Genomic DNA, 27,145 nt, shown 5'->3' on the forward strand with positions numbered 1-27,145 from the left:
ATTTTTTTATTTGGAATTTTGGAACTTTGGACTCTTGGAATTATTTCCTAAAATCCAGTTCCAAATTTTATAAAATACAATATTTTTAATATTCTAAAATTCCGAAAATGTAGTTTCGAGATTTAGAAATTCTGCAAATTTAGAATTTTAGATTTTCGGCATCAAAAATTGAGGTGTTTAGAAATTAAGGAATTATGAAGGTTTGGAACCAGCTACTGTAATGGTCTCGGATCGACCATTTCTTCAGGAATTGAGAAATTAAAGGATTGAGAAATCTGATCCTCATGGCAGAATTCCCATGTATCTCGAATTTTCTACCAAGACCCTTTTTATAATTACAATATAGGTTCGATATCTTATGATTCGTCAATAGTGCAAGTTATTAAGTAGGCCAATGAAGAAAAAACAAGGACAAAAGAATGAGGAAAAGGACGATGGAAGGAAGAAAATTAAATGAAAGAAGAAAGAGATAGAAATCGGAAAAAAATTAGAAATAAAGAAGAAAGTTGAATGAAATAAAAGAAAAAAGGAAGAGGTAGAAAAAATGAAGGAAATAAGAAATAATGAAGAAAGTAAGTAATAAGAAATAAAGTAAGTAAAAAGAGAGAAGATTCCAGTATAAAATAAGAAATACGGAAAAATGAAGAAGAAAAACGAAAAATGTTAGAAAAAAAGAGAAGGAAAATGAGTAAGCATGAAATTAATAAATTAAGAGGAAAGGAAAAATAGAAAAAAATAAAAAAGAACTATTTAATTAAGTAAGAGGAAAGATAAATTGAAGTAAAAAAGGGTAAGAAGGAGAAAAAGAAGTGTGATAAAATATAGAAGAATGTAGAAAAAAGGAAAAAGAAAGTTAGAAAAAGAATGGAAATGAACGAGAAAGGGTTCATGATTAAAGAACAAAAGAAGATTTAAATTTAAATAATAAATAAATGTTTGTAATATTTGGTCAAAAGCTTTGCTATCCCATTACAATGTTCAAAAGTTCAGATACTATTGTTGAACTTCAATGTTTAGAAAAAAATATGTTTCTGGGAACATAATTTTGGTTTGGTTGGTCCCTTCTACCCGTCTCACCTGTGAATCCTTCTCCGGGTGCGACAGAGACCGCCGCGGCGTTGGCTTGATCGCTTTGTTTCCCGGCGAGTCCTCCGATATGGACCGCATCGTTTCCGGCTTCCGCTTGACGGGTTCGTCCTCGTTGGATGAGGCCACGGTTTCCGGCTCGGCGGGCAGGTCCCGCGACTTTCGTCGGCGCAGTCGCTCCTTCTTGCCACCCGGCTGTTTCAGGTAGTCCTCCGGACAGAAGTACTCCGGGCTCGAATCGTTCAGGAAGCTCTCAGCACTCTTGATCGTGTTGGCCGGTGCCGCGCCGGTGCGCAACCGCCGGTCGATGTTGTAGGTGTCGTAGTTTTCCTCGTTGTTGTAGTAGCTCGCTTCCTCGTCCTCGTCGAAGTGGAGCTGCGTGGTCGAGTCGTTCGTTAGGTCGTAGTCGTCCATCATGGCTTGTTTCGCCTCGGCAAATGTTTTCTGTTTGGGAGATCGTTTTTCTGAGTTTACTGAGTCTTCTCTAACGTGTTCTTGACGTACCAGTCTTGGCGAACGATTGCTCGGAATTTCGGGCAGCAACCTGCGTCCTTCGCTTGGCATTCCAGTGCCTCCTCTATTGAGACTGTACTCTTCGTTACTATGGCTACGGACTTTGATCATCTTGGAAGCGTGATGTGGACCACCAGTGCTACCGCCGGTGCCACCAACACTACCACTCGGAGTGCTTGGGTTTTGTTGAGGTGTCGTCGATGGCTCATCGGCCATCGTTGGGAAATGCTGTTGTGAAAGAAAAGGACGTGGTGCAGGTGCTGGTTGTGGAAATAAAAAAGATTGCTTTTGTCTTGGTGAGATAGGCATGAATTTTGGTCCGTGCTGATGAACCGAGAGCGAGTTCATACTGTCTGGTGCCGGGAGTGTGCTTTGGCGTGCAAACTCTGGTGAGCGTTTTATACTGTGCGGTGAGAGCTGTTTTTTGGGAGGGGAGGTAGGAAGCAGTTTCACGTGCTGGTCGGGATTAGGTAGTGTGGCTTGCCTGGTCATTTGAAAACGGCGGGGTATCGACGAATTGCCGGAGCTTCCACCGTCGCCAGCCGATTCGGCACCACTATCGGGGGATTTGTTGAATAGCATCCGATTGGGTGAGGTGGGCAATTGGCGCTGTTGGCCGGGTTGAGGTGGCTGTTGTTGCTGTGAATGAGCCTGAATTTGCAGGAAAAATGGATCACTGGAGTTGGATGGAAAAGTTGACTGACGTACAAACGGTGGATATCTCGGGTTGGGTTGATCGCCGTCGGATTTGTCCGGCGATCGACTGTACAGGTTGGTTCTACTGTTTGGAGAAGTGGATAGCAGTTTGGGGCCCACTTCGTGGTTTTCATTTGGCCTACAGGGTAGTGTTGATTGTCTTCGAATTTTGTATCGCGCCGCAATCGGTGAAGTTTGCGGTTGCGGGTCCGCATCGTCGTTCTCGTTGTCCGTGTGGTACGGACTGTACTGTGGACTGGGGCTGAGCTGTTTCGGGGACACAGATGGTGGCATCAGGTTGTTGTTGCTGCCGTAGAACATACCGGCATCGGGATTTGGGAGCGTGGATTGTCTTGGCATTCGGCGCCCTATCGGCAGGTGAAGCTGGTTGTCGAACTCGTCCTCCTGTGCGTAGTCGGCCATTGTGCAGGGATTGACGTACGGATATCTTACCAGAGATGGGTAACTGCTCTGCGATTGCTTTCGAGGTAAATGTGTATATTGCTGTGAATCAGTGTCTCCTTCGGACTGACGGTTTTCATCTTCCGCATCTGGGTTGGGGGCGAAGGTTGGGCGTTCATGTAATGGAGATAAGAAGAGATGAAACAACACAATGAGTAAGTCACATGCTTGAATGACAGCCGACACATCTGACACGTTGCTGCCATAATGAGAAACACACGATAAACGGCCAACGTTCTAGTCATCGCTTTTGCTAACGTCGTCGTCGGTCGCTTCATTGCTGCTGGCTGCAGCAACGAACGACGACGGTGACGATGATGCGACAAACGACATAAAACTCTGGGCGGCCGTTTCTCGTTTCATTCTGGTCCGGCTTTGTAATTATCTCTACCCCGTGGCGTGGCAGTTGTTCTGCACTGTTATGCACTATTAGAGTGTGGACCGATTTCTGGGTCAATCGATTCCTTCTCAAATACTGCCCACCTTCATTCGAGAGCTGACCCAAGCTCAAAGTCCAGCTAGCATTATCGGACGGACTCATGCCGAGAATGTTGGATGTAATTCTATCATTCTACTTTCCGATAAAAGCCCCCCACATCAGTTATGGAGCAACCGTCAATAAATGACCAATGTGTGGTGTGCGATGACGACAACGGGTGTATATTGATTTAGGACTGCGGCAGAAAATGTACTTACTGGATATCGTCCAGGAGCGCCGGATGCTCTTTCTGATCAAATCCGATGCCGGCAGGTAATCCTTCCCAGCGATGACCGATGTTCTGCGGACGTCGCTGTCAGCGTAATCACTCATCCAATCTTCACTGGCTGCCTGCAGCTCTCTGTCGTTTTTTTTATGATAGAAAATGATCAAATGAGAAAGGAAAAAAAAACGTTAGATTGATTAGGCCGTTACATGGACTGCTACAATATATCATTAGGAAAGAAATACACGAGACAATTTTATTAACATATATTTAGAAGGAAGGAAGATCGATACACATCTCAACGAGTTGAACAAAAACAAAACAACAGCATCTTGTGGCCGAACGTGACACAGGTAATCACGGAGCTAGTAGGAACGACAAAATCAAAACACATTTACACGGCTGATCACCTCTGCCCAATTGAGGTTGCGTTATGTACAACACCTTAAACGTGCTTGCTTTTCAGTTTGTTGTTTCGCAGAGCCGTTCAAGCGAAGAAGCGGTCATCAGCAAAAAAAAAAATAATAACTATTAAACATGTAAATATATATAAAATTGCCCAATGATGAATTATTAAACCGTAAGCCAAAGTCAATATGACCGAGTGAAATTGATTTACTATGGCACCATGTTTTATTGACCTCACTTGTAGGGATGCTTCCATGGCGAATGAAGATAATTGTTGATTTATGTTGCTGCAAATCTTATGCCATTTACCTCCATTTGAAGGTATTATATTATGTACTGTTGTTCGTACTGTGTTCCTTAGTACAAGCTTGAATAGCTGTTTTAACTTGCATAAAACAAACGACACGACGATAACATATTTATAAAGAAAAGGGAACGTTATTAAAAAGCAAAATTTATTATAAAGGAAAATGTTGTTTTCGAAGTTCGATTTTCCAGTTCGATTTTCCACTTCGATAAAAAAAAATCATTGATTGCATTAATTCGTTGTTTAATGATTTATTAATCAGGTAGGGTGGGTGTATCAATTTTCGCCATACATAAGAACAACTATTTAAAAAAAAATAAGTAAAAGGCATGTGGGTGGACTTTTTATAACAAGCGAAAGGCTTTACTTCCTGCTACTTAGAACAGCTGTGAAAACCACAATAAAATTTGTTATAATCCTCAAAATTGATTAATCCATAATAGGAACGCATGCACTAGTTGTGGCACTATTGTTAATTTTGGTTCCTTATTCGGCAAATCCCATTGTTTTCTTATGGGATTGGCCAAATTGGGACCACTAGTGCGACAACTGGTGCAAAGGACGTCAAAAATTAAGCAAAATCAATTTTTACAATTATGCTTTGCTTGTTTTGGAGGAGATCAAAGGTTTTATCGTACCATATGAATATGCTTTATCGATACGAACTTGATTTGCGGTGATTTGATTGGCCATTTGGCATATATAGCACTAGTGCGACAACTAGTGCTATAGCCACGACTGGTACATCTAGCCTAGCTAACTTTTGTCATAAATGCTCATCAAAAACCGCGCGTCTCCATCATCTGCAAGCTGAGCAATTTTCTGTAAAATTGAAAATCGATTTAATTTTTATTTTTTGGTTTTTCTGAAAGTTTGCACATACATTCTTTATGCTCAAAAAACAACATTTGCATCATTGGTTTGCCGTTTCTACCCTCGCCTAACTTTTGACAAGGAACTAAGCAAAAACACCATTCTAAATTTCTTCCAAAACGCGAAATGCAAAGATCTTGCAAGAAGTTTCCAGCCGGCAACTTTTTGGTGTCAAATCCTATTCTTCCTATGAGATTGAAAGAGAAGGACGGTTAGACGTCAGCTGAAAGCTGTCCGTTTGTTTTCGTCGAGCTTTTTTTTCGAAGCGCGCTAAAAACCGTGATGCCAATCTGTCAGGAATGACTTTAATTGAATATTTACGACAATGAAAACATATGTTTTGAAGTGAAATTTGTCGTGTTTCACCAAGTATTTTACTGTTTTGAAAATTGGATATTTCTTGGAATATAGTCTGGCTAAAAACCAAAGATTTTATTTGACTCCTCCAAGACTGTAATTTTTTTTTTGGCAAAGTGCCAAAACATTTTTATTTTCATTGCCAACAACGCTGGTTGCAAGATTTTCTGGCGTTCCTCAACATTTGCTAGCCAGATTCCATGAATGCAACCAGCAATAACTTAAAAACGGCTTGCAAAATCAAACTCAGATAGATTTTCTTCCAGCATTCGGACAGAATTCCTTCCGAAATTCGAAAAGAATGCCTTCCGGAATTCGAAAATAATTCCTTCCGGAATTCGGATAGAAAACCTTCCGGAATTCGGACAAAATTCTTCCGGAATTCGAAAATAATTTCTTCCGGAATCCAAAAAGAATTCCTTCAGGAATTCGGATAGAAATCCTTGCAGAATTTGGATAGAATTCCTTGCGGAATTTGGATAGAATTCCTTCCGAAACTCTTATAGACTTTCTTCCGGAATTCGGATGGAAAACTTTCCGGAATTCGGACAAACTTCTTCCGGAATTCGAAAATAATTTCTTCCGGAATCCAAAAAGAATTCCTTCCGGAATTCGGATAGAAATCCTTGCGGAATTCGGACAGAAATCCTTGCAGAATTCGGATAGAATTCCTTGCGGAATTCGGATAGAATTCCTTCCGGAATTCGGATAGAATTCCTTCCGGAATTCGGATAGAATTCCTTCCGGAACTCGGATAGAATTCCTTCCGGAATTCGGATAGAATTCCTTCCGGAATTCGGATAGAAATCCTTTCAAAATTCGAATAGAAATCCTTCCGGAATTCGAATAAAATTCCTTCCAGAATTCGGATAGAATTCCTTCCGGAATTCGGATAGAATTCCTTCCGGAATTCGGATAGAATTCCTTCCGGAATTCGGATAGAATTCCTTCCGGAATTCGGATAGAATTCCTTCCGGAATTCGGATAGAATTCCTTCCGGAATTCGGATAGAATTCGGATAGAATTCCTTCCGGAATTCGGATAGAATTCCTTCCGGAATTCGGATAGAATTCCTTCCGGAATTCGGATAGAATTCCTTCCGGAATTCGGATAGAATTCCTTCCGGAATTCGGATAGAATTCCTTCCGGAATTCGGATAGAATTCCTTCCGGAATTCGGATAGAATTCCTTCCGGAATTCGGATAGAATTCCTTCCGGAATTCGGATAAAATTCCTTCCGGAATTCGGATAGAATTCCTTCCGGAATTCGGATAGAATTCCTTCCGGAATTCGGATAGAATTCCTCCCGGAATTCGGATAGAATTCCTTCCGGAATTCGGATAGAATTCCTTCCGGAATTCGGATAGAATTCCTTCCGGAATTCGGATAGAATTCCTTCCGCAATTAGGATAGAATTCCTTCCGGAATTCGGATAGAATTCCTTCGGGAATTCGGATAGAATTCCTTCCGGAATTCGGATAGAATTCCTTCCGGAATTCGGACAGAATTCCTTCCGGAATTCGGATTGAATTCCTTCTGGAATTCGGATAGAACTCCTTCCGGAATTCGGATAGAATTCTTTCCGGAATTCGGATAGAATTCCTTCCGGAATTCGGATAGAATTCCTTCCGGAATTCGGATAGAATTCCTTCCGGAATTCGGATAGAATTCCTTCCGGAATTCGGATAGAATTCCTTCCGGAATTCGGATAGAATTCCTTCCGGAATTCGGATAGAATTCCTTCCGCAATTCGGATAGAATTCCTTCCGGAATTCGGATAGAATTCCTTCCGGAATTCGGATAGAATTCCTTCCGGAATTCGGATAGAATTCCTTCCGGAATTCGGACAGAATTCCTTCCGGAATTCGGATAGAATTCCTTCCGGAATTCGGATAGAATTCCTTCCGGAATTCGGATAGAATTCTTTCCGGAATTCGGATAGAATTCCTTCCGGAATTCGGATAGAATTCCTTCCGGAATTCGGATAGAATTCCTTCCGGAATTCGGATAGAATTCCTTCCGGAATTCGGATAGAATTCCTTCCGGAATTCGGATAGAATTCCTTCCGGAATTCGGATAGAATTCCTTCCGGAATTCGAAGAATTCCTTCCGGAATTCGGATAGAATTCCTTCCGGAATTCGGATAGAATTCCTTCCGGAATTCGGATAGAATTCCTTCCGGAATTCGGATAGAATTCCTTCCGGAATTCGGATAGAATTCCTTCCGAATTCGGATAGAATTCCTTCGAATTCGGATAGAATTCCTTCCGAATTCGGATAGAATTCCTTCCGGAATTCGGATAGAATTCCTTCCGGAATTCGGATAGAATTCCTTCCGGAATTCGGATAGAATTCCTTCCGGAATTCGGATAGAATTCCTTCCGGAATTCGATGAATTCCTTCGAATTCGGATAGAATTCCTTCCGGAATTCGGATAGAATTCCTTCCGGAATTCGGATAGAATTCCTTCCGAATTCGGATAGAATTCCTTCCGGAATTCGGATAGAATTCCTTCCGGAATTCGGATAGAATTCCTTCGGAATTCGGATAGAATTCCTTCCGGAATTCGGATAGAATTCCTTCCGGAATTCGGATAGAATTCCTTCGGAATTCGGATAGAATTCCTTCTTGAATTCGGATAGAATTCCTTCCGGAATTCGGATAGAATTCCTTCCGGAAATTCCGGAGATAGAATTCCTTCCGGGATGAATTCCTCCGGAATTCGGATAGAATTCTTCTAATTCGGACAGAATTCCTTCTTTCGGATAGAATTCATCGGAATTCGGATAGAATTCCTTCCGGAATTCGGACAGAATTCCTTCCGGAATTCGATGAATTCCTTCCGGAATTCGGATAGAATTCCTTCCGGAATTTCGGATAGAATTCCTTCCGGAAATTCGGAATTGGATAAATTCCTGAATTCGGATAGAATTCCTTCCGGAATCGGATAAATCTTCCGGAATTCGGATAAATTCCTTCCGGATTCGGAGAATTCCTTCCGGAATTCGGATAGAATTCCTTCCGGAATTCGGATAGAATTCCTTCCGGAATTCGGATGAATTCCTTCCGAATTCGGATAGAATCCTTCCGAATTCGGATGAATTCCTTCCGGAATTCGGATAGAATTCCTTCCGAATTCAGGATAGAATTCCTCCGAATTCGGATAGAATTCCTTCCGGAATTCGGATGAATTCCTTCCGAATTCGGATAGAATTCCTTCCGGAATTCGGATAGAATTCCCTTCCGGAATTCGGATAGAATTCCTTCGGAATTCGGATAGAATTCCTTCCGGAATCGGATAGAATTCCCTTCCGAATTGAGATAGAATCCCTTCGGAATTCGGATAGAATTCCTTCCGGAATTCGGATAGAATTCCTTTCGGAATTCGGATAGAATTCCTTTCGGAATTCGGATAGAATTCCTTTCGGAATTCGGATAGAATTCCTTTCGGAATTCGGATAGAATTCCTTTCGGAATTCGGATAGAATTCCTTCCGGAATTCGGATAGAATTAAGATTTACCAGTATTCCTTAAGATTTACCAGTAAATGTCTTTTGCTTAAAACATAACTTTTTCTCGAAACTATCTTTTTTCCTGACTACCTTTCTTATATGAAGCTGAGTTCGTCCTTAAGTAAATTATTTAGTGCACCTAAAGTTTTTCAATTCAACGGCATTTATTCTTCCCATTTAGGCGCTATTCTCATTGCACTGGGCCGGGGCCAGGTCCCGGTCGGCTTATGTTTTCAATTGGTTGCATGTATTTTCAATACAATCGTTCACATCGAACCGGCGTGCATGCCGTGCTCGGGGCGGCACCGGGGTTGCCATAAAAATTTCTTGCCGACGATATTTTGTCTCCCCGGTTGCAACCCGGTTTGCACCATACTTTTTGTTTGTGATTATCTGCGTGAGCTACGAAAGTTTCTCGCATAAATTTGTTAGTTTGTTTTTGTTTTCATTTCTTAAGCAATCTGCAAAATTATGTGTTGCATTGGCCACTCGTTTTCATACGGAGCTAATCCTTTGAAAATTCCTCCAGGAATTCCTTCGGAAATTCCACCATGAATCCCTTCGGAAAATTCCACCAGGAATTCTTCCGGGCATTCCTCTAGGAATCCCTCTGGGCATTCTCTAGGAATTTCATTCCTCCGGACATTCCTCCAGGAACTAATTCCCAGAGGGTTTCCCAAACGACTTCCCGGAAGGATTCCCAAAGAAATTCCCGGAGGAATTCCCGAAGAAATTCCCGGAGGAATTTCCAAAGGAATTCCCGGAGGAATTCCCAAAGGAATTCCCTAAGGAATTCCCAAAGAAATTCCCTAAGGAATTCCAAAGAAATTTTTGAAGGAATTCGCAAAGGAATTCCCGGAGAAATTCGCAAATGATTTCCCGGAGGAATTCGCAAATGATTTCCCGGAGGAATTCCTATAGGAATTCTTGAAGGAATTCCCAAAAGAATTCCTAAAAAGAATTCCCAAAAGAACTCCCGGAGCAATTCCCCAAGAAATTCCCTAAGGAATTCCCAAAGAAGTTCCTTAAGGAATTCCCAATGAAATTCCTTAAGGAATTCCCAAAGGAATTTTTGAATGAATTCGCAAAGGAATTCCCGGAGAAATTCGCAATTGATTTCCCGGAGGAATTCGCGAAGGGATTCTAGGAGGAATTTCCGGAGGAATTCCCAAAGAAATTCCCTAAGGAATTCCCGGAGGAATTCCCAAAGAAATTTTTGAAGGAATTCGCAAAGGAATTCCCGGAGGAATTCCCAAAGGAATTCTCGGAGGAATTCCCAAAGGAATTACCGGACGAATTTCCAAAGTAATTCCCGAAGGAATTCCCAAAGGAATGCCATAAGGAATTCCCAAAGCAATTCCCTAAGGAATTCCCGGAGAAATTCGCAAATGAATTCCCGAAGGAATTCGCGAAGGAACTCCCGGTGGAATTCTCAAAGGAATTCTCGGAGAAATTCCCGAAGGAATTCTCGGAGGAATTCCCGAAGGAATTTCTGGAGGAATTCCCGGAAGAATTCCCGAAAGAACTTCCAGAGGATTTCGCGGAGGAATTCCCGAAATAATTTTCGCACGAATTCCCGAAGGAATTCCCAAAAAGTTCTCGAAGGAATTCACAAAGAAATTATCGAAGGAATTCGCAAAGGAATTCTCGAAGGAGTTCGCAAAGAAATTTCCGGAGCAATTTCCGAAGGAATTTTTGAAAGAATTCCCGGAAGAATTCCCGAAAGAATTTCCAGAGGAATTCGAGGAGGAATTCCCGAAGAAATTCTCGAAGGAAATCGCAAAAGAATTCCAGGAGGAATTTCTTAAGGAACTCCCGAAGGAATTTCTGGAGGAATCCACGGAGGAAATCCAGGAAGAGCTCACGGAAAAATTCTTGGATAAAATCCTGGACGAATTCTTGGAGGAATTCCCGGAGAATTTTTTAGAGGAATTCTCGGAAGTGTTATTGGAGGAATTCTTAGAGTAATTCCTGGAGAAATTCCCAGAAGAATTCTTTGAGGAATTCCCTGAGGAATTCCTAGAAGAATGCCTTGAAGAATTCCTAGAGGAATTCCCTGAGGAATCCTTGGAGGAATTCCTGGAGGAATTCCCGGAGGAAATCACGGAGGAACTCTGGGAGGCATTCCCGGCTATCCTTATTATTTTAAATGGCACACTTCTGTCACATAAGATTTGTTTTTTTTTCAAAGAACGCATCTTCCGTTTAACGAAAAGAATTGGTAGGTAGTATTGATTACAGATTTTTTTTTACGAGAAGTGTGTTTGATTGTGAATTATTCTGCAAAACTGTTTCAATCACGAAAATAAAGTTTCGAAAAAAATGCAAGACTGTTCAAATCTATAGTGAAACCTTCAACGCTACAAGGAAGCACCTTAATTTGCGCTCATTGTAAACCATACCAATTAGCATTCGATTAGGAAACGATTCAATTAAGTTGTGTACGCCGGTCAGCTCATCCAAATGAAAAACAAATCTAATACTCAGCGATAAGCCATGGGGTATCCAATCTTGTTTACACACTTTGCGCCACTCACCCGCCATCATCATCAATCTTGAGTGGGATGCAAAACTCAACTCAATCTCCGGCAGACAATAGTATAGTGTAGTACGCTCATTAATTAGAATCGCAGCTCGTTGTCGTTGACTGGAGCGTAAAAAGGCCCACCAACGCCGCATCGTTCGGGATGGGGCTGGAATTCGTGGAAAACTTTCACAAAGCCACCGCTCCTCGTTCTCCACGCAACCCCCATCGCCGGTTTGTTCTACTGATTCGCTATCAAAGCTAAGTCGCATTAGGAAGGATCATTAATTTTATAGAAATCGTGCGTTTTTGTTCGGTGTCGAGCGGTGTTGTCATTCGATTTGCCTAAAGTTTTGAGTGAGGATGTGTGCGGCGCGGGTCGGAACGGAAGCAGGGATTAGCATCGCTTCCGTCTCCCGTCAGCCGTGTAGTAGCCGTAGGGTTCGAAACCCGCAGAAGGCGGCAGTTGTAGTAGACGACGGCAGTAAGGTGGGTTTGGGGTGATGGACTTTCAAATCGTTCGGATGGAGGGTCCTTCCCAGGAGTGCTCGTTGAATTTCAATGAGTGTCGCCTTTTCAGATATTTGAGTGAGACAGGCGGCGTGGCGCCGCATGTAATAAACGACTGGGTCGAGGGGGTCGAAAATTCCAATAGAACAATACGCTCCAACGATGGAGCGATGAAAGTTCATTATTCGACGTGTTGGCGAACATTTGAACTGGGGCGGGTGGAACCATTCAGGCTTGGTAAAGTAAGGATAATGGATTGTGCCGGAAGAAAATTGATTTTTATTGGGTGCGAAAACAGAAAAAGAGCAACCGAGTTCATCACTTGTTAAATATAGGATTTAAGGTTTACTAACAGTTTATAGTGATTATCTTTAGCTTTTCAATTTCAACTTCATACTCGGTGTTTATGAAGGAATTGTGCTTGTTGTTTTGGAAAGTGACAAGTGGTGTTATTTGTATGTCTATAAAAATCATTTCTTATACGATTTGGATTTGAACGGAAACATAGGAACGTTTGACAGCTGAGGTCGGTGGTACATGAAAGCTGTTTGTACATTCATGAATATTTGTTATCATGCTAACCGTTTGCATTGTCTAACACGCTACTGAATATAAAGCCTGTCCACGTTAAATTTCGGACACCCATCATCCAATGCGATTTTTTAAAATTTTCACAAACCACTGAGGAGATCAATTTACACGACAGTTGAATCTCTCCGCTTTATGTTATTCTTTCAGCGGGTTTTCCTTCTTGTCCAAAGAGATAAAATGGCTACAAATCAGTTAGACATTGTCTCGGTGTCCGAAATTTAACGTGGACAGGCTTTACTTGAACGGAACGAAATTCAGAAGCTTCATGCCTCAGTCGGTAGCGCGCGATGATCTTACGCCAGTGACTAACAGCCGAAAACACATATATTTCCACGTGTTCCGCTGTGTAATTCAAAATCAAATAGGAAGCGAGATTTTAACCTTGTTTGTGCTATCGATAAATAGAATAAAAGCAGCGGTGCATCAACAGCAAGTTATCGTAATAACTCCGTACTCTTCATCCAGCCGAGCAGCATCATACGGACCACACCGAGTCCGGACGCATCATCCAAGTTAGCGCCAAGCTCAACTCCGTATGGCCAACCATCAACTACTTCACAGTTAACTGACATCAATCGATTTCCCATAACCCATCATGCTAAACAATGTAACCGTCCACGCACCATCGCATCATCGCGCCTGTTGTTGAACGTCACAATCGGATCGCACATCGTGTAGGTTTCGTACGGCAAGGAAGCAGGAAAGCAAATTCCCTTTTTCCGACCGACAATTTTCCGGCGGACGCTCGGCGGTGCCGAAAAGACCATCATCGCCGTCCCATTGCCGTTCCACAACACCCCATTTCCGCATTCAAACGCGGCTTGACACGCCAACCAACAGGAGGCAGCCTGGCCACAGATAAAAGACTATAATTTCATTACACGTCGCGTCAGTTGTTCCCGGTTCATCTGTAGTTTTGAATGTTTCATGAGTTTTCACCAGTAATATTTCCTCCTCTTTTGTATATCGATTCGGTACGGCGGCAGCTAGTGCCGCAAAACGGGGCTGAGTGGAAATTGGACCCTACACACGCCAGTCAGTAAGGCTGAACGTACTGAGCTCGACTGCACAGGGTGATGGATGTGTATGTGGGACGTACGTGTGCGTGTGTATGTGCGTATGTGTAGTGTGGGAACGGGTTCCGTGTACCCTTAGCTCGATCTGTTCGCTGCGTCTGATATGGCACTGGATATAAACAAACGTTTGCCCAGAAATGGAAAATAAATGGGGAACTTCGTTATCCCGTATGGCTCAGAGTAATACAATAAAGGGATTTTTTAAATTGATTTTTTTACGACGCTTTGATGGGTAACAAACATCGCACCAGAGTGTAGTGAAAATACGACATACGTACGACAACATAATCGGTTATATTCGAGATGAGAGTGATCTTAGAATGGATATAAATTGAATAGGAAAGTGAATATATTTTGTCATGTTTCGCACATTTTGTAAATTTGTTGTTGTTATTGAATGAAAATTATATAACTTGTGCTTGTTATGTTCTCGCTAAAAAAAGCCGGTATTTAATACTTGAATCAATATTTTAAGGCTAACACTTCCATCGAATAACATTGATTGATTTGACTAAATAGAAGTCCTACGTAATGTTGTGAGAAGAAGACCCATTACAGGCTTAAGGAATATTAGAGATGGAACATCCAAATTAAAGGGGATTTGTGAAGAAAGTACAGTGTTCATTGTATTACAGCCATTTTTTGTGTTTTCAACCTATTTGGTTCCCATATAAAGAGTTTTGCCAGATCTAAACTCATACTCTTCATCTTTAAGTCCTTACATAATTAGTGCATGGTTTTGTTTTGATATGATGAAATAAAACGTTTTCCGGACCACAGAGATTTTTTTCGTTTGTTTTGGCTAGTAACATTTTTTACCCAGCCCAGCAGTCTCCAGGTCATTTTTTTTCTTGTCATCCCCGTACCATTTACATAATCAAAAACAGATTAGCGTTGTTCCAATTCTAGCAGCATCATCATATTATCTTCGTATAAGCACGTGCTAATATTTTCTACACAGGTTATATTTGGCATTGTTTGCGAAATGGAAATCATAACAGATGTGAGAAAACGAGCAAATCAACTTTTCACGGCAGCAAAATAAAATTTCCATGAAGAATTAAACATTTTCTACAAAAAAGTAGAAATGCAATGTATGAGCAATGAATAAATATAAAATTTCCACAAATAATGCAGAATTTTCATAAACAATTAAGAATTTTCCTCAAAACAGCCCTTTTAAAAGGAATATTACATTTATAAAAGAAGATTTTTCCATAAACAAATCAAAATGTTCCCCAAAAAATATATATAAAATTTCCATAAATAAATCAGTTTTAGTAATAAACAACTACAAAATTTTCCATAAAATATGAACTTTTAACGGTTTTAAAGAAGGGGTCATCTGTAGAAAAATGCCCAGTTTTATTGTTCTATATTTCTTCAAAGAAGTTTTAATATTTTTTATTGCTCTTTATTGATTTTTTCGTGGAAATTTTTAATAATTTTTGTTGATTTCGTTTTGTTGTTCGTTTAATTTCTTTATGAAAAATTATTTTTTTCATAATTGCAATTTTTGCTTAAGTGCTAATTTATTTTTGTTTTGTGGAAAATTCTTAATTGTTGTTGGAAATTTTGCATTATTTGTGAATATTTTATATTTATTTATTGCTCATACCCTGATTGCTTTATTGACAATTTTTTATTTTTTTTGAAAGATTTCTATTTTTTATGTAAATTTTTTATTTTAGTCACTTTTTACGGCACTGATAGTGAGCGAAGAATCATTATCGCGCTACAGATCATTTTCCCGTTTATTACCAAACGATTTCTCGCCGAAAAATTGGGTGGGCGAGCATCCTCTGCTTTTATGACAGAACGAGATATTAAAACCAGGCAGTTTGGAGCGTGTTTTAAAAATCTATTTGTCCCTATGCATGGAGGTATCTTAACAGCATATTCGATTTGTTTAGTCACTAAAGAAAAATTGGCTTCATACAACTATGGAGATTTTATGTTTAAATTTCTGATTTCTGAATGTATTTCAAAAGTAAGCTGGCTTTGCAAAAGCTCTTTCAAGATTGTTCATTATTTTCAATAAAGGTTCGTACTATCTTGTACAGTGTACACAATGTACACTCAATAGAAATCTGTTCCACTTTTAAGTAAAAATTAGTAATCGATTATAATGCACATTGAGCCTTTTTCAACATTTTGAACATTCGATTTGTCCAAAATGGAATCCAGGCAGGGCACGCCAGCGAATAGAGAAGCTTTTTCACAGATGGGTCAAAGGGGATGACTCCACTGGTTTCGGTGTTTTCAATGTTTTTCACAGCACCTACTTTAAGCTCAAAGAGCCATGTCCGTGTATACTGCTGAGCTTGGGCAAATCGCGTCCCTACCTCCAGACCATTTTTGCATCTTCACCGACTGTTTAATTTTCCCGATTTCGGGAAATGAGAAAGCGGACTCATTGGCTAATGTGGGCGCTATGGAAGGCGATATTTTCGATCGACAAATCACCTTCGATTATTTTTTTACATTAGTTCGTCAGCAGAAATAGACCAATGGGGAGTTGGGTAGACTGCTGTATTCAATTCGCTCGAAGGTGTCGAAGCAAAATTGAACATGGAACGATACTTCATTCGAACCATGTGTCGTTTAATGTCCAATAACTACACTTCGAATGCACAGCTTTTCAGAGTGGGGCTCTCAGAAGGCAATCTCTCTGTTTGCGGCGCAGATTATGGGCGTGCAAGAAGCATCGTGGCCCCAGATATACGCTAAACGAACTTCTCCGGTTCGAGGAAAACAACGAAAGCCTATTAGGGAAGTGTTGGCGGGTCTTACCTTACATGTATACATGTTCTTATACATGTTCCTTGTCCACCAATTCTTGAAAGTTGCTGGCGTTAGACTGTAACTCTTGGGTCGTATGAATAAAAAGTAACGTCGTCGGGGGTGACAATGGGTCAAAGGGGGGAGAGAATGGGTCACTGTTTCAACTACTTTGAATGCGTGTAGAATGTATTGAACGGCTTCCGGTAAGAGCGATGACCCATTCTCACCCCCCAGACCCATTGTCACCCCCGATGGCGGTAGTAAGTTTGTGTTTACTGCATTTTGAGGCACAGACTGGAGTGCGCCAACTGATACGGCTGATTCGTATAACGTTGGACGAATCGAAATCAAGTGTAAGGATTGCGAATGGCTTTCAACGGCCATGAAACATGGACGTTAACGGAGGCTGATCGGAGAGCTTCCGGAGTGTTCGAGCGTAAGGTGCTGCTGACGATACTCGGCGGTGAACAGGAAAACGGTATCTGGCGGCGTTACATGAATCACGAGTACCTGGTGTATAACGGGCTGGATATTATTTAGCATATGCAACACGTCAGACTACGGTGGGCTGAGAGAACAAGCATTGTTGAAATTGCTGTTATTCTGCTTAGACCGGCACCGGGACTCGAACCCAGCCACCCTCAGGATACTTACTTACTTTTACTTATGGATCCTGTACACCTCCGGTGGTGCAAAGGGCCGACTTGAAAGATCTCCATCCTGAGCGATGCCCGGCTATCGCTTTAACCTGTTGCCAGGTTAGATTTCGGTCGACTTCTTTTATTTCTTTATTGAGGCTTCGCCGCCATGAGCCTCTGGGTCTGCCTCTGCTGCGATGTCCCGCTGGGTTCCAGTCTAATGCTTGCTTACAGATTTCGTTTCCGCCCTACGTAGAGTGTGGCCGACCCAGCCCCACTTCCGATCCCGAATTTCTGTTGCTATCGGCCTCTGGTGACAACGACGGTGGAGCTCGTTGTTTGAGATCCAGTTGTGAGGCCACCAGGCCCGAATTATATACCGCAGGCATCTGTTAATGAACACCTGCAGCCGTTGAGTGTTCTCCACTGATACACACCATGTTTCGCTAGCGTATAACAGCACAGATTTCACATTAGAGTTGAAAATTCGTATTTTGGTGCGTTCACTTATCTGCCTGTTTTTCCAGATATTTCTTAAACTCGCAAAGGCAGCCCTTGCTTTCTTGATCCGTGCGCCTATGTCGATCTTGGTACCGCCGTCTGACGCCATTTGGCTACCAAGATATTGGAAGCTTTCAACATTCTCCACTGGTTGCCCGGCTACTGTGAAACTGGAAGGAGTCACCGTGTTTACATCCAACGATTTGGTTTTGTTGACGTTGATGACTAAACCTGCCGAGGAGGAGCGATCGGCAAGGTCGTTGAGCTTACTCTGCATATCAGAGCGCCGTTGCGCGAGTAGTGCAACGTCATCCGCCAATTCGAAGTCGTTTAGGTGCTCCATGGTTATAGGCTGCCATAACAGCCCGCGGTTTGGTTCACGGTCAATCGCATCTACCAGAATCTCATCGATTACGATGAGGAACAGTAACACCAGCTACGACCCGGATAGGGTCGGACAGGACCCCATTGTGCAGCACTCTACACGAAAAGGCCTCGTACTGTGCTTCGATGAGGCCAATGATTTTCTCAGGAACCCCTTGCGTCTCAGGGCGCCCCACATATTCTCGTGATTGAGACGGTCGAAAGCTTTTCGTAGTCAATGAATACCAAGTAAAGGGACTCTTGGAATTCGTTGACCTGCTCCAAAATGATGCGGAGCGTGACAATATGGTCCACACAGGATCTTCCGGCACGGAATCCGGCTTGCTGCCGCCGGAGAGTCGCATCGATCTTCTCCTGAATCCGGGCTAGGATAATTTTGCACAGAACTTTGAGAACGGTACACAGCAACATAATGCCTCGCCAGTTATCGCATACAGTCAGGTCACCCTTTGGACACCTTCACTAAGATACCTTTGCATCCAGTCGACCGGGAAAGTTGCGGTGTCCCAGATATTACGAAATAAACGATGCAGTAGTTGAGCGGATGTCATGGGGTCAGCTTTGAGCATCTCGGCTAATATGCGGTCGAGCCCTGGGGCTTTATTCGATTTCATGCTTTGGATGGCTGTTTGAATCTCTAGCAGTGATGGAGCTTCGGTATTGACACGTGTTATACGTCGGATCCTAGGCAGATCATGCCGAGGTGGTGATGGCCTGGTTGGCACTTGAAAAAGTTGTTCGAAGTGCTCGAACCAGCGTTTCAGCTGGTCAGTTGGGTCGGTCAATAACTGATCATTCGCGTCTTTCACAGGCATCGTTGCATTCATCTTCGCCCCGCTTAAGCTGTCGTGAGACATCGTAGAGGCGGCGAATGTCCCCGGTTGCGGCGGCGCTCTTTGCTTCGTCGGCCAGAGAGTCTGCCCACGCTCGCTTGTCCTGTCGACATGCGCGGCTTGCTTCCTTCTGAAGAGCCGTGTATCGTTGACGGGCTAAGACTTTGGCTCCTCTGGTTTTCGATCGCTCTATCGCGGCTTTGGCTTCTCTTCGCTCCTCTATCTTCCTCCAGGTCTCATCGGTGATCCATTGTTTTCTCTGGGTGCGTAGTTCACCCAGATTGTTCTCGCTCAGCTCAGGATGGTCTTGCTTTAAGGCCGCGCGTCCTACCGCACGGCTAAAGAGGGCCTACAGGCATTACGGCAAATGAGCCTTCCAAATAGGGTGGTCTAACCGGTAGTACCGAAACCGGTGATACCGGTATTATCGACCAATTTTGAGTACCGAAAATACCGGTATTAGAAACGGAAAAATACCGGTATTTCCGGTATTTCATATTTTGCTGTCAGTATGAAAAATCTCGAATAGTTTTCACCTACATTTATCAGCTAAAGACTCAACTTACCAAACACTTACAAAAAATGAATGCGCACATGAATGAACCTTAGCACAAGTAAACATCAGTGACGACGTTCGCACGCTAAAGCAAAAAATCGATCATTATCCATGCTCAAACGATTCTATGAGCTGAAGGGGCCCGTTAAAAAAACTCTGATCGACTTGAAGCTTCAATCCAAATTCAACTTCAGTGATGATGATTTTTTGACGGTAGGTGAACCTCTCGTAGGTGGGCCCTCGAACCTGTTCAAGCTTCTGTGGAACTACTCTGTTGTGATTTCTGCACTATGAAACCGACGTGGAGCTCCAATTTATGTTAGAGTTAGAGCAATCAAGTTACAGAAATTGCCGTCAACTTATTCAATGCTTTTAAAGAATGAATCCGAGAAACGATCAGAAAATATGCCGATCTTTTTTGTTTTTTGAATAATTCCGTCGTAAAGCAATTGATATCGAGAAATTCGGAATTCGGAATTGTTCTATTTACCATCTAATTTATATATAGTTTGTCGAGATAACAATGTGTTCTTGTTTTATAAATTTCATGCAAATGTTTTAAAATTAGAAAAAATGCGATATCTGTTTAAAAGAAATTTGTCCATATATGTTTTACGTATTCCTGCAAGGGACCATAAATTACGTAACGCTTGGAGGGGGAGGGTAATTGTCCGAAGTGTGACGACCCATACAAAATTTCTAGATGCTTCATACAAAAAGTGTGACTTAGGGGGGATGGGGGGTCAAAAATGGCCAATTTTTGCGTTACGTAACTAATGGATCTTCCCAAGTTATTTTCAAGGTTTCACTTGTAACAGCTGCGGACATGTTTGTAGGTGTTTATGTAGACATTTATCAATCCTAAAATCCCTGAGAGACTAATCTCAATAACTTTCTCCAATAGTCCGATAAAAAGTTCGAATCTTTTCATAAATTATGTCTTAATTATAAAAGTTTCTTCATAGCCAAGGGCTGAAAGTCTATTTAATAAAGATATAAAAAAAAGTTTCTTCATTCAATTTGTTTTTATTTTCTCCAACATTTCCCCGAATAGATTCTATATCCAGTATTTTGCGCTTGATAATGGCGGCCAAGTGACTGCCTTTTTGACATTCTAGAGGTAGAAAATATTTACAAATTTTAATCGATGTAGGCTCTGATCAAATGAAAAATATTGGCACGCATCAGCTCTGTTTCCCAAAAGTCAAAGAATAACATTCGTTTCTGGTTTGTTCCTTTTATTCCCCGCTGTTTAATATGTATCTTTAATTTCTAGCTAAAGAATAAGGAAAATGCAAACACAAAAGTTGGAAGTGCTTGCAAAAGTTGGAATTTAATCCTGCTTCGATAATCTGATAAATGTTAATACTTTGTGCAAATCATTGGAATGTGGAGTTCTTAAAAAGAGTAGCAATGCAATGCTATCTACACTTTCGATCGCCCTCATAGCGCTGAGTAATGGACCGTTCTCAGTACGACGATCGATGGACAACTTGGCAGTTACTCAAACGAACAAGATGGACTTGACGTATGGTTCGGACTCTTGACACCAGTACATGGACATGGGACAAGCTTGACGGACATTATCTATTTGAACTCTAGAGGTGTAATTTGCATTCAAAGGTAGAATGCAGCCAGAATGGGGCTTATGAATTCAGACCAAGTTCCCCAGTACTTAAGCTTGACGGGCAATTCTTTATGGCCGGACCGATGCAAGAACTTTCTCTATTATAAGGACGCAAGACTTTCTTAATTATAATGCAGTATACTATTTTTAACTGTCCTCCACATACTCAATATTTAATTTTGTCTGCGTTTTTCATGTCCGTATAGATCCGTTGTTAAAAAAGCAAAACTCATCGAATAACGTTTTATGTCCGCCAAGCTTGTCCAGGCGTTCTGATTACCGAAGTCCAAGTTGAGTGTTTCTAATACATACTGATTCCGACTATCGTTTTGAAAGCGAATCAGCAACTGTTTGTTAATTTCCATGTTTAGTAATGAAATCAGAAGAACGGTAATCAATAAATGTTTTCTATGCAAATCATTTTCAGAATAACGCAATAAGATGTGATAGGTTTTCCTATTTTCCGTAGCAGTATTAGGTTTTCAAAGTGTTGTGTTTGTGGTTTTCGTATTTCTGAGCATGAAATAAAATATACATGTTCACAACCAGGATACAGCAAAGAAAGATACAAACAATTCCGAAGGTTTTTTTTATTTATGAGAAACTCAATAATTATTGTTGTTTCAGTCAGAACTGGTGAGTGCCAATATTTATTTTAGAATCGAAGCCTTCATTGTAAATATTTGCTACCTCTTGAATGTCACTCATTTGGCCGCTATTACCGTCCGCAAAATACTGGTCCCAAGCCGTTGCTTCAAATACTAAATTTCTCTCTTCAACTATTAGTAACTTATTCAGCGGTTCCGGATGGCTATACCATGCTCAATTGAGCAATCTTCTGCATATTGTCGCAAATTGGTACTTGGTTTTAATACCTTTTCCTATACAGAAGCAGTTGTATACTTGGCCACGTCCTTACAATCACGGAAGGATGGGAAGGAACGTTAGTTCAACATCTACTAGTGAAGATGCAGGGAACCTATACCACCTTCATGGATATCTCATGATCGTGGTCGATAATCGTGTTAGTCTCATGATATCCGAATGCAAAAATGGTAACTTGGATTAGAAAGCTCTCGGTTAATAACTATGGAAGTGCTGAATGGACACTAAGCAGCGAGGTGGCAATGTCCCAGTGGGAGATGTAATGCCAATAAGAAAAACAAAAGATATGACAAAAATGATTATGACATGACAATATGAAGTGATCAAAGTCTGTATATATGAAAATATGAGAATATAAATAGGGGGAAAGACGGCTTTGGCAGGTTTTGTTCTATTATTGGCAGGGGGGTTTTTGTCGACCAAATTTTATGAAATTTGGCCACAATATTCTTTGATATGCAAAGAATGTTTAGGCCAAATTTGAGCCTAGTCAGTCATAAAAAACCCCCCTGCCAATAATAGAACAAAACCTGCCAAAGCCGTCATTCCCCCTATGTAAAATATGGCAATATGAAAATATGAGCATTATCTAAGGAGGACCTCCTTGAAAACAGTATTTTTTATTTAACTTTGCAATTCCATTTTTTACATTTTCGTAGTCTTCTATAAAGTTATTTGGGCCAATTAAATATGTATTCTGATTACAATAGACAGTTTCTGTCTTTTAAACTTATAAAGTTATTCAAGTTTATTCATTATTTGCAGAATAACTTTTACTTTAAGAAACTTCTTCCGGTGCAAAATGTAGCAGTTGGTTCAGGTGGCATATGAAGGTCATAACTTTCTGCTAATAAGTTTCATGTGGAACTTCTTGTAGGTAACAGTGGGTAGGGTGTGTCCAATGCATTGGAACTAGAAACACTCGATTTCTTGATCAAAATTCAATACCGGTATTAGTATTAACTTGAAGGTTCGATCTCTTCTAAAAAGTTTTTAGGTATGAAGAGACGCCTTTTTTTAAATGGAAAGTTTAGTTATTAATTCAGCTAGAAGTGGGTTGAAAATTTTCTTTTCACCAAAAAATTAGATACAATGTTTGTGTTTCTCGTAAAGCCTTAGAAAATTCCATTACGAAAAACTGTGTAGAGTATAGTGAAGCTCTATTTGATCAAAGTGTTCAGATATGAAGCGTTTTTGCGGACGACACCTTGATTTTTTTAAATTTAACTTTTTAGGCAAAATTTATACATTTTTATGAACTTCTCACTAATGAGCGCGATTGAATGGCCAAATGACCTTTTCGGACAAATGGCCCTTCCGGCCAAATGGCCTTTTCGGACAAATGACCCGAAAGGGTTTCGGCCAAATTACCCTTGTGACCAAATGACCCTTGTGGCTAAATGACCCTTTCGGTCAAATAACACTTTCAGCCAAATGGTGTATTCGGCCAAACAATTTTCGGCCTAGTAGCCTTCGGCCAAATGCCATTCGGCCAAACGGCCCTTCCTGGCAGAAATCGCTCTCAATAGATAACGAACATGGATGAAAGAGAGACAAAAACCTCTACGAATCATAACATGCCATGGAAACAAGTATTTCGCACTTGTAGATAAGTTGAAAAAATACAAGAAAATTCCAGTAATTACCAAGAGCTGTACATGGAGATTCTATGTTTATCCAGAATATTCCGAAAATCCCCAAAAATATTTCAAAAGGCCGGTTTAATTTGTGCTCTAGTTAGTGGCTTAGAACACGCACAAACCGCAAACGTTTCCGCAAACCAGATCGGACACATTGTGCGCTTGGCTTTAGGTGAGACACCCATCTCTGTTTTTCCTGTCTGGTTACTATTCATTGTTATTTTCGAAGCAATCTTAATACAATGCATTTTAATGCAATTTTAATCATTTTATTAAAAAAAATTAAACTGTAATAATATTTTCATAATGTGTTTATCAAATTCTTTTGATATTTTTTTCAGATTTCCCTTCAACACTGGCACGTTTGAAGAAGTAAGTAGAACATTTAATATAGTTTTGCCTTTCTCGTACACCAAGGTGTAACGAAAAGGCTATATATTCACTTCCAAGACGATTTTGTGATAGAAGGCTCGGAGACCCATAGTGTTGTATACCAATCGACTCAGCTCGACGAACTGAAATGATGTCTGTCTGTGTGTATGTGTGTGCGTTTGTGTATGTATGTGCGCAAAATAAAACTCACTCATCTTTTAGGCAGTGTTGAGAAATGAGTGAGCATCGCTTGAAACCTGCTCACTCACTCGCGAGTTTGAGTATTCCAATTCAAACTCACTGCGAGTATACTCACACGTGAGTTTGAACTGAAATACTCATACTCGCGAGTGAGTATGAAGAAATGACTTACTCACTCACGAGTAATTTTTACTCACAAAATAATACAACGCAAAATAATTGTATCAATATCCTTTTGAATTCGTACTGTAATAAATATTGCGCATAAAGTAGATCGTTTACCTACTTGCTATATCCCTACTGGATACACTGGATCAATTTTTAAGCAAATGGGACATGATCATCACATAATATATTAGTCTTTTAGCAATGTGCGTATTTAGAAATTGAAGATGCAGTATGGTGGAATTCAACTTAACGATAGAAATTCCGTCTTAAAGATTATTATTATTATTATTTCAGACTAAGGCCGAAGTGGCCTGTGCGGTATGTAAGAGTCTTCTCCATTCGGCTCGGTCCATGGCAACACGTCGCCAGCCACGCAGTCTACGGAGGGTCCGCAAGTCATCTTCCACCTGATCGATCCACCTTGCCCGCTGCGCACCTCGCCTTCTTGTGCCCGTCGGATCGTTGTCGAGAACCATTTTCACCGGGTTATTGTCCGACATTCTGGCTACGTGCCCGGCCCACCGCAGTCGTCCGATTTTCGCGGTGTGAACGATGGATGGTTCTCCCAACAGCTGATGCAACTCGTGGTTCATTCGCCTCCTCCATGTACCGTCCGCCATCTGCACCTCACCATAGATGGTACGCAGCACTTTCCTTTCGAAAACTCCGAGTGCGCGTTGGTCCTCCACGAGCATCGTCCAGGTCTCGTGTCCGTAGAGGACTACCGGTCTAATGAGCGTTTTGTAGATGGTCAGTTTGGTACGGCGGCGAACTCTATTCGATCGAAGCGTCTTGCGGAGTCAAAGTATGCACGATTTCCAGCCACTATACGCCTCCGAATTTCTCTGCTGGTATCATTTTCGGCAGTCACCAGTGAGCCCAAGTACACAAATTCTTCTACCACCTCGATTTCATCACCACCGATGCCAACTCGCGGTGGGTGGCTCACATTGTCTTCTCTTGAACCTCTTCCTATCATGTACTTCGTCTTCGACGTGTTGATGACTAGTCCGATCCGCTTGGCTTCCCTCTTCAGTCTGACGTAGGCTTCCTCCATCTTCTCAAAGTTACGTGCCATAATATCTATGTCGTCGGCGAAGCCAAATAGCTGGACGGACTTATTGAAAATTGTGCCACTCGTGTTAATCCCTGCTCTTCGTATTACCCCTTCCAAAGCGATGTTGAATAGCAGACACGAAAGACCATCACCTTGCCGTAACCCTCTACGCGTTTCGAAGGGGCTCGAGAATGCCCCTGAAACTCGAACTACGCACATCACCCGATCCATCGTCGCTTTGATCAATCGTGTCAGTTTATCCGGAAATCCGTTTTCGTGCATTAGCTGCCATAGCTGGTCCCGATCGATTGTATCATATGCGGCTTTGAAGTCGATGAATAGATGATGTGTGGGCACGTTGTATTCGCGGCACTTCTGCAGTACTTGGCGAATGGCGAACACCTGGTCCGTGGTGGAGCGTTCGCCCATAAAACCCGCCTGGTACTGCCCCACGAACTCCCTTGCAATTGGTGCTAGTCGACGGCATAAAATTTGGGAGAGTACCTTGTAGGCGGCGTTCAGCAATGTGATTGCGCGGTAGTTGCTACAATCCAGCTTATCGCCATTTTGTAGATGGGACACACGACACCTTCCATCCACTCCTGCGGCAAAACTTCCTCCTCCCAAATCTTGGTAATGACCCAGTGCAGCGCTCTAGCCAGTGCCTCACCACCGTGTTTAAATAGCTCTCCTGGTAGTTGGTCAACCCCAGGGGTTTGTTGTTCTTCAGCCGGCCAATCTCCTCCTGGATTTCCTGGAGATCCGGGGCCGGTAGAATTATGTCCTGCGCGCGTTCCCCTAGGTCCATCACCATACCGCCATCTTCGTCTGCCACATCGCCATTCAGGTGCTCTTCGTAGTGCTGCTGCCACCTTTGGATCACCTCACGCTCGTTCGTAAGAAGGTTCCCGTTTATGTTCTTGCACATATCAGGCTGTGGCACGTGGCCCTTACGTGAACGGTTCAACTTCTCATAGAACTTTCGTGTGTTATTAGTGCGGTACAGTTCCTCCGTCTCTTCACGGTCTCGATCTTCTTGCTGACGCTTTTTCCTCCGGAAAATCGAGTTTTGTCTGTTCCGCGCCTGTTTATATCGTGCCTCATTCGCCCTCGTGCGGTGTTGCAGCAATCTCGCCCATGCTGCATTCTTCTCTTCTACTAACTGCTCACATTCGCCGTCATACCAGTCGTTTCTCCGATCCGGGGGCACCGTGCCAAGTGCAGCGGTTGCGGTGCTACCAATGGCGGATCGAATATCTCTCCAGCCATCTTCAAGAGATGATGCGCCTAGCTGCTCTTCCGTTGGGAGTGCCACTTCCAGCTGCTGCGCGTATTCTTGGGCTAGCCTACCGTCTTGTAGCCGCCCAATATTAAGCCGCGGCGTCCGACTTCGACGCGTGTTGTACACCGTCGAGAGTTTTGAGCGCAGGCATACTGCAACGAGGTAGTGGTCGGATTCAATATTCGCACTGCGGTAAGTGCGGACGTTCGTGATGTCGGAGAAGAATTTACCGTCGATTAGAACGTGGTCGATTTGGTTTTCCGTTTCTTGGTTAGGTGATCTCCATGTGGCCTTGTGGATATTCTTGCGGGGGAAGAAAGTGCTTCGGACTACCATTCCGCGGGAGGCTGCGAAGTTTATGCATCGTTGGCCGTTGTCATTCGATACGGTGTGCAGACTATCCGATCCGATGACCGGTCTATACATTTCCTCCCTTCCTACCTGTGCGTTCATGTCGCCGATGACGATTTTGACGTCACGCATTGGACATCCATCTATGTCTGCTCCAGCTGTGCGTAGAACGCTTCTTTCTCGTCGTCAGGTCTCCCTTCATTAATGGGCAGTGCACGTTGATGATGCTATAGTTGAAGAAACGGCC

The 27,145-nt window shown here is 42.1% G+C and overlaps 1 protein-coding gene across 1 annotated transcript in view; it reads right to left on the reverse strand.

Annotated features, from left to right (window-relative positions):
• Positions 1–27,145, reverse strand: part of LOC134222281 (uncharacterized) — a 340,534-nt gene that overhangs the window by 142,472 nt on the left and 170,917 nt on the right. The window contains 3 exon segments of the mRNA XM_062701427.1: positions 1,078–1,530; positions 1,591–2,846; positions 3,454–3,596. Coding sequence (XP_062557411.1) covers positions 1,078–1,530; positions 1,591–2,846; positions 3,454–3,596 — 1,852 coding nt within the window.

This window comes from Armigeres subalbatus, chromosome 1 (genome assembly GCF_024139115.2).
Source record: "Armigeres subalbatus isolate Guangzhou_Male chromosome 1, GZ_Asu_2, whole genome shotgun sequence".
NCBI lineage: Eukaryota > Metazoa > Arthropoda > Insecta > Diptera > Culicidae > Armigeres > Armigeres subalbatus.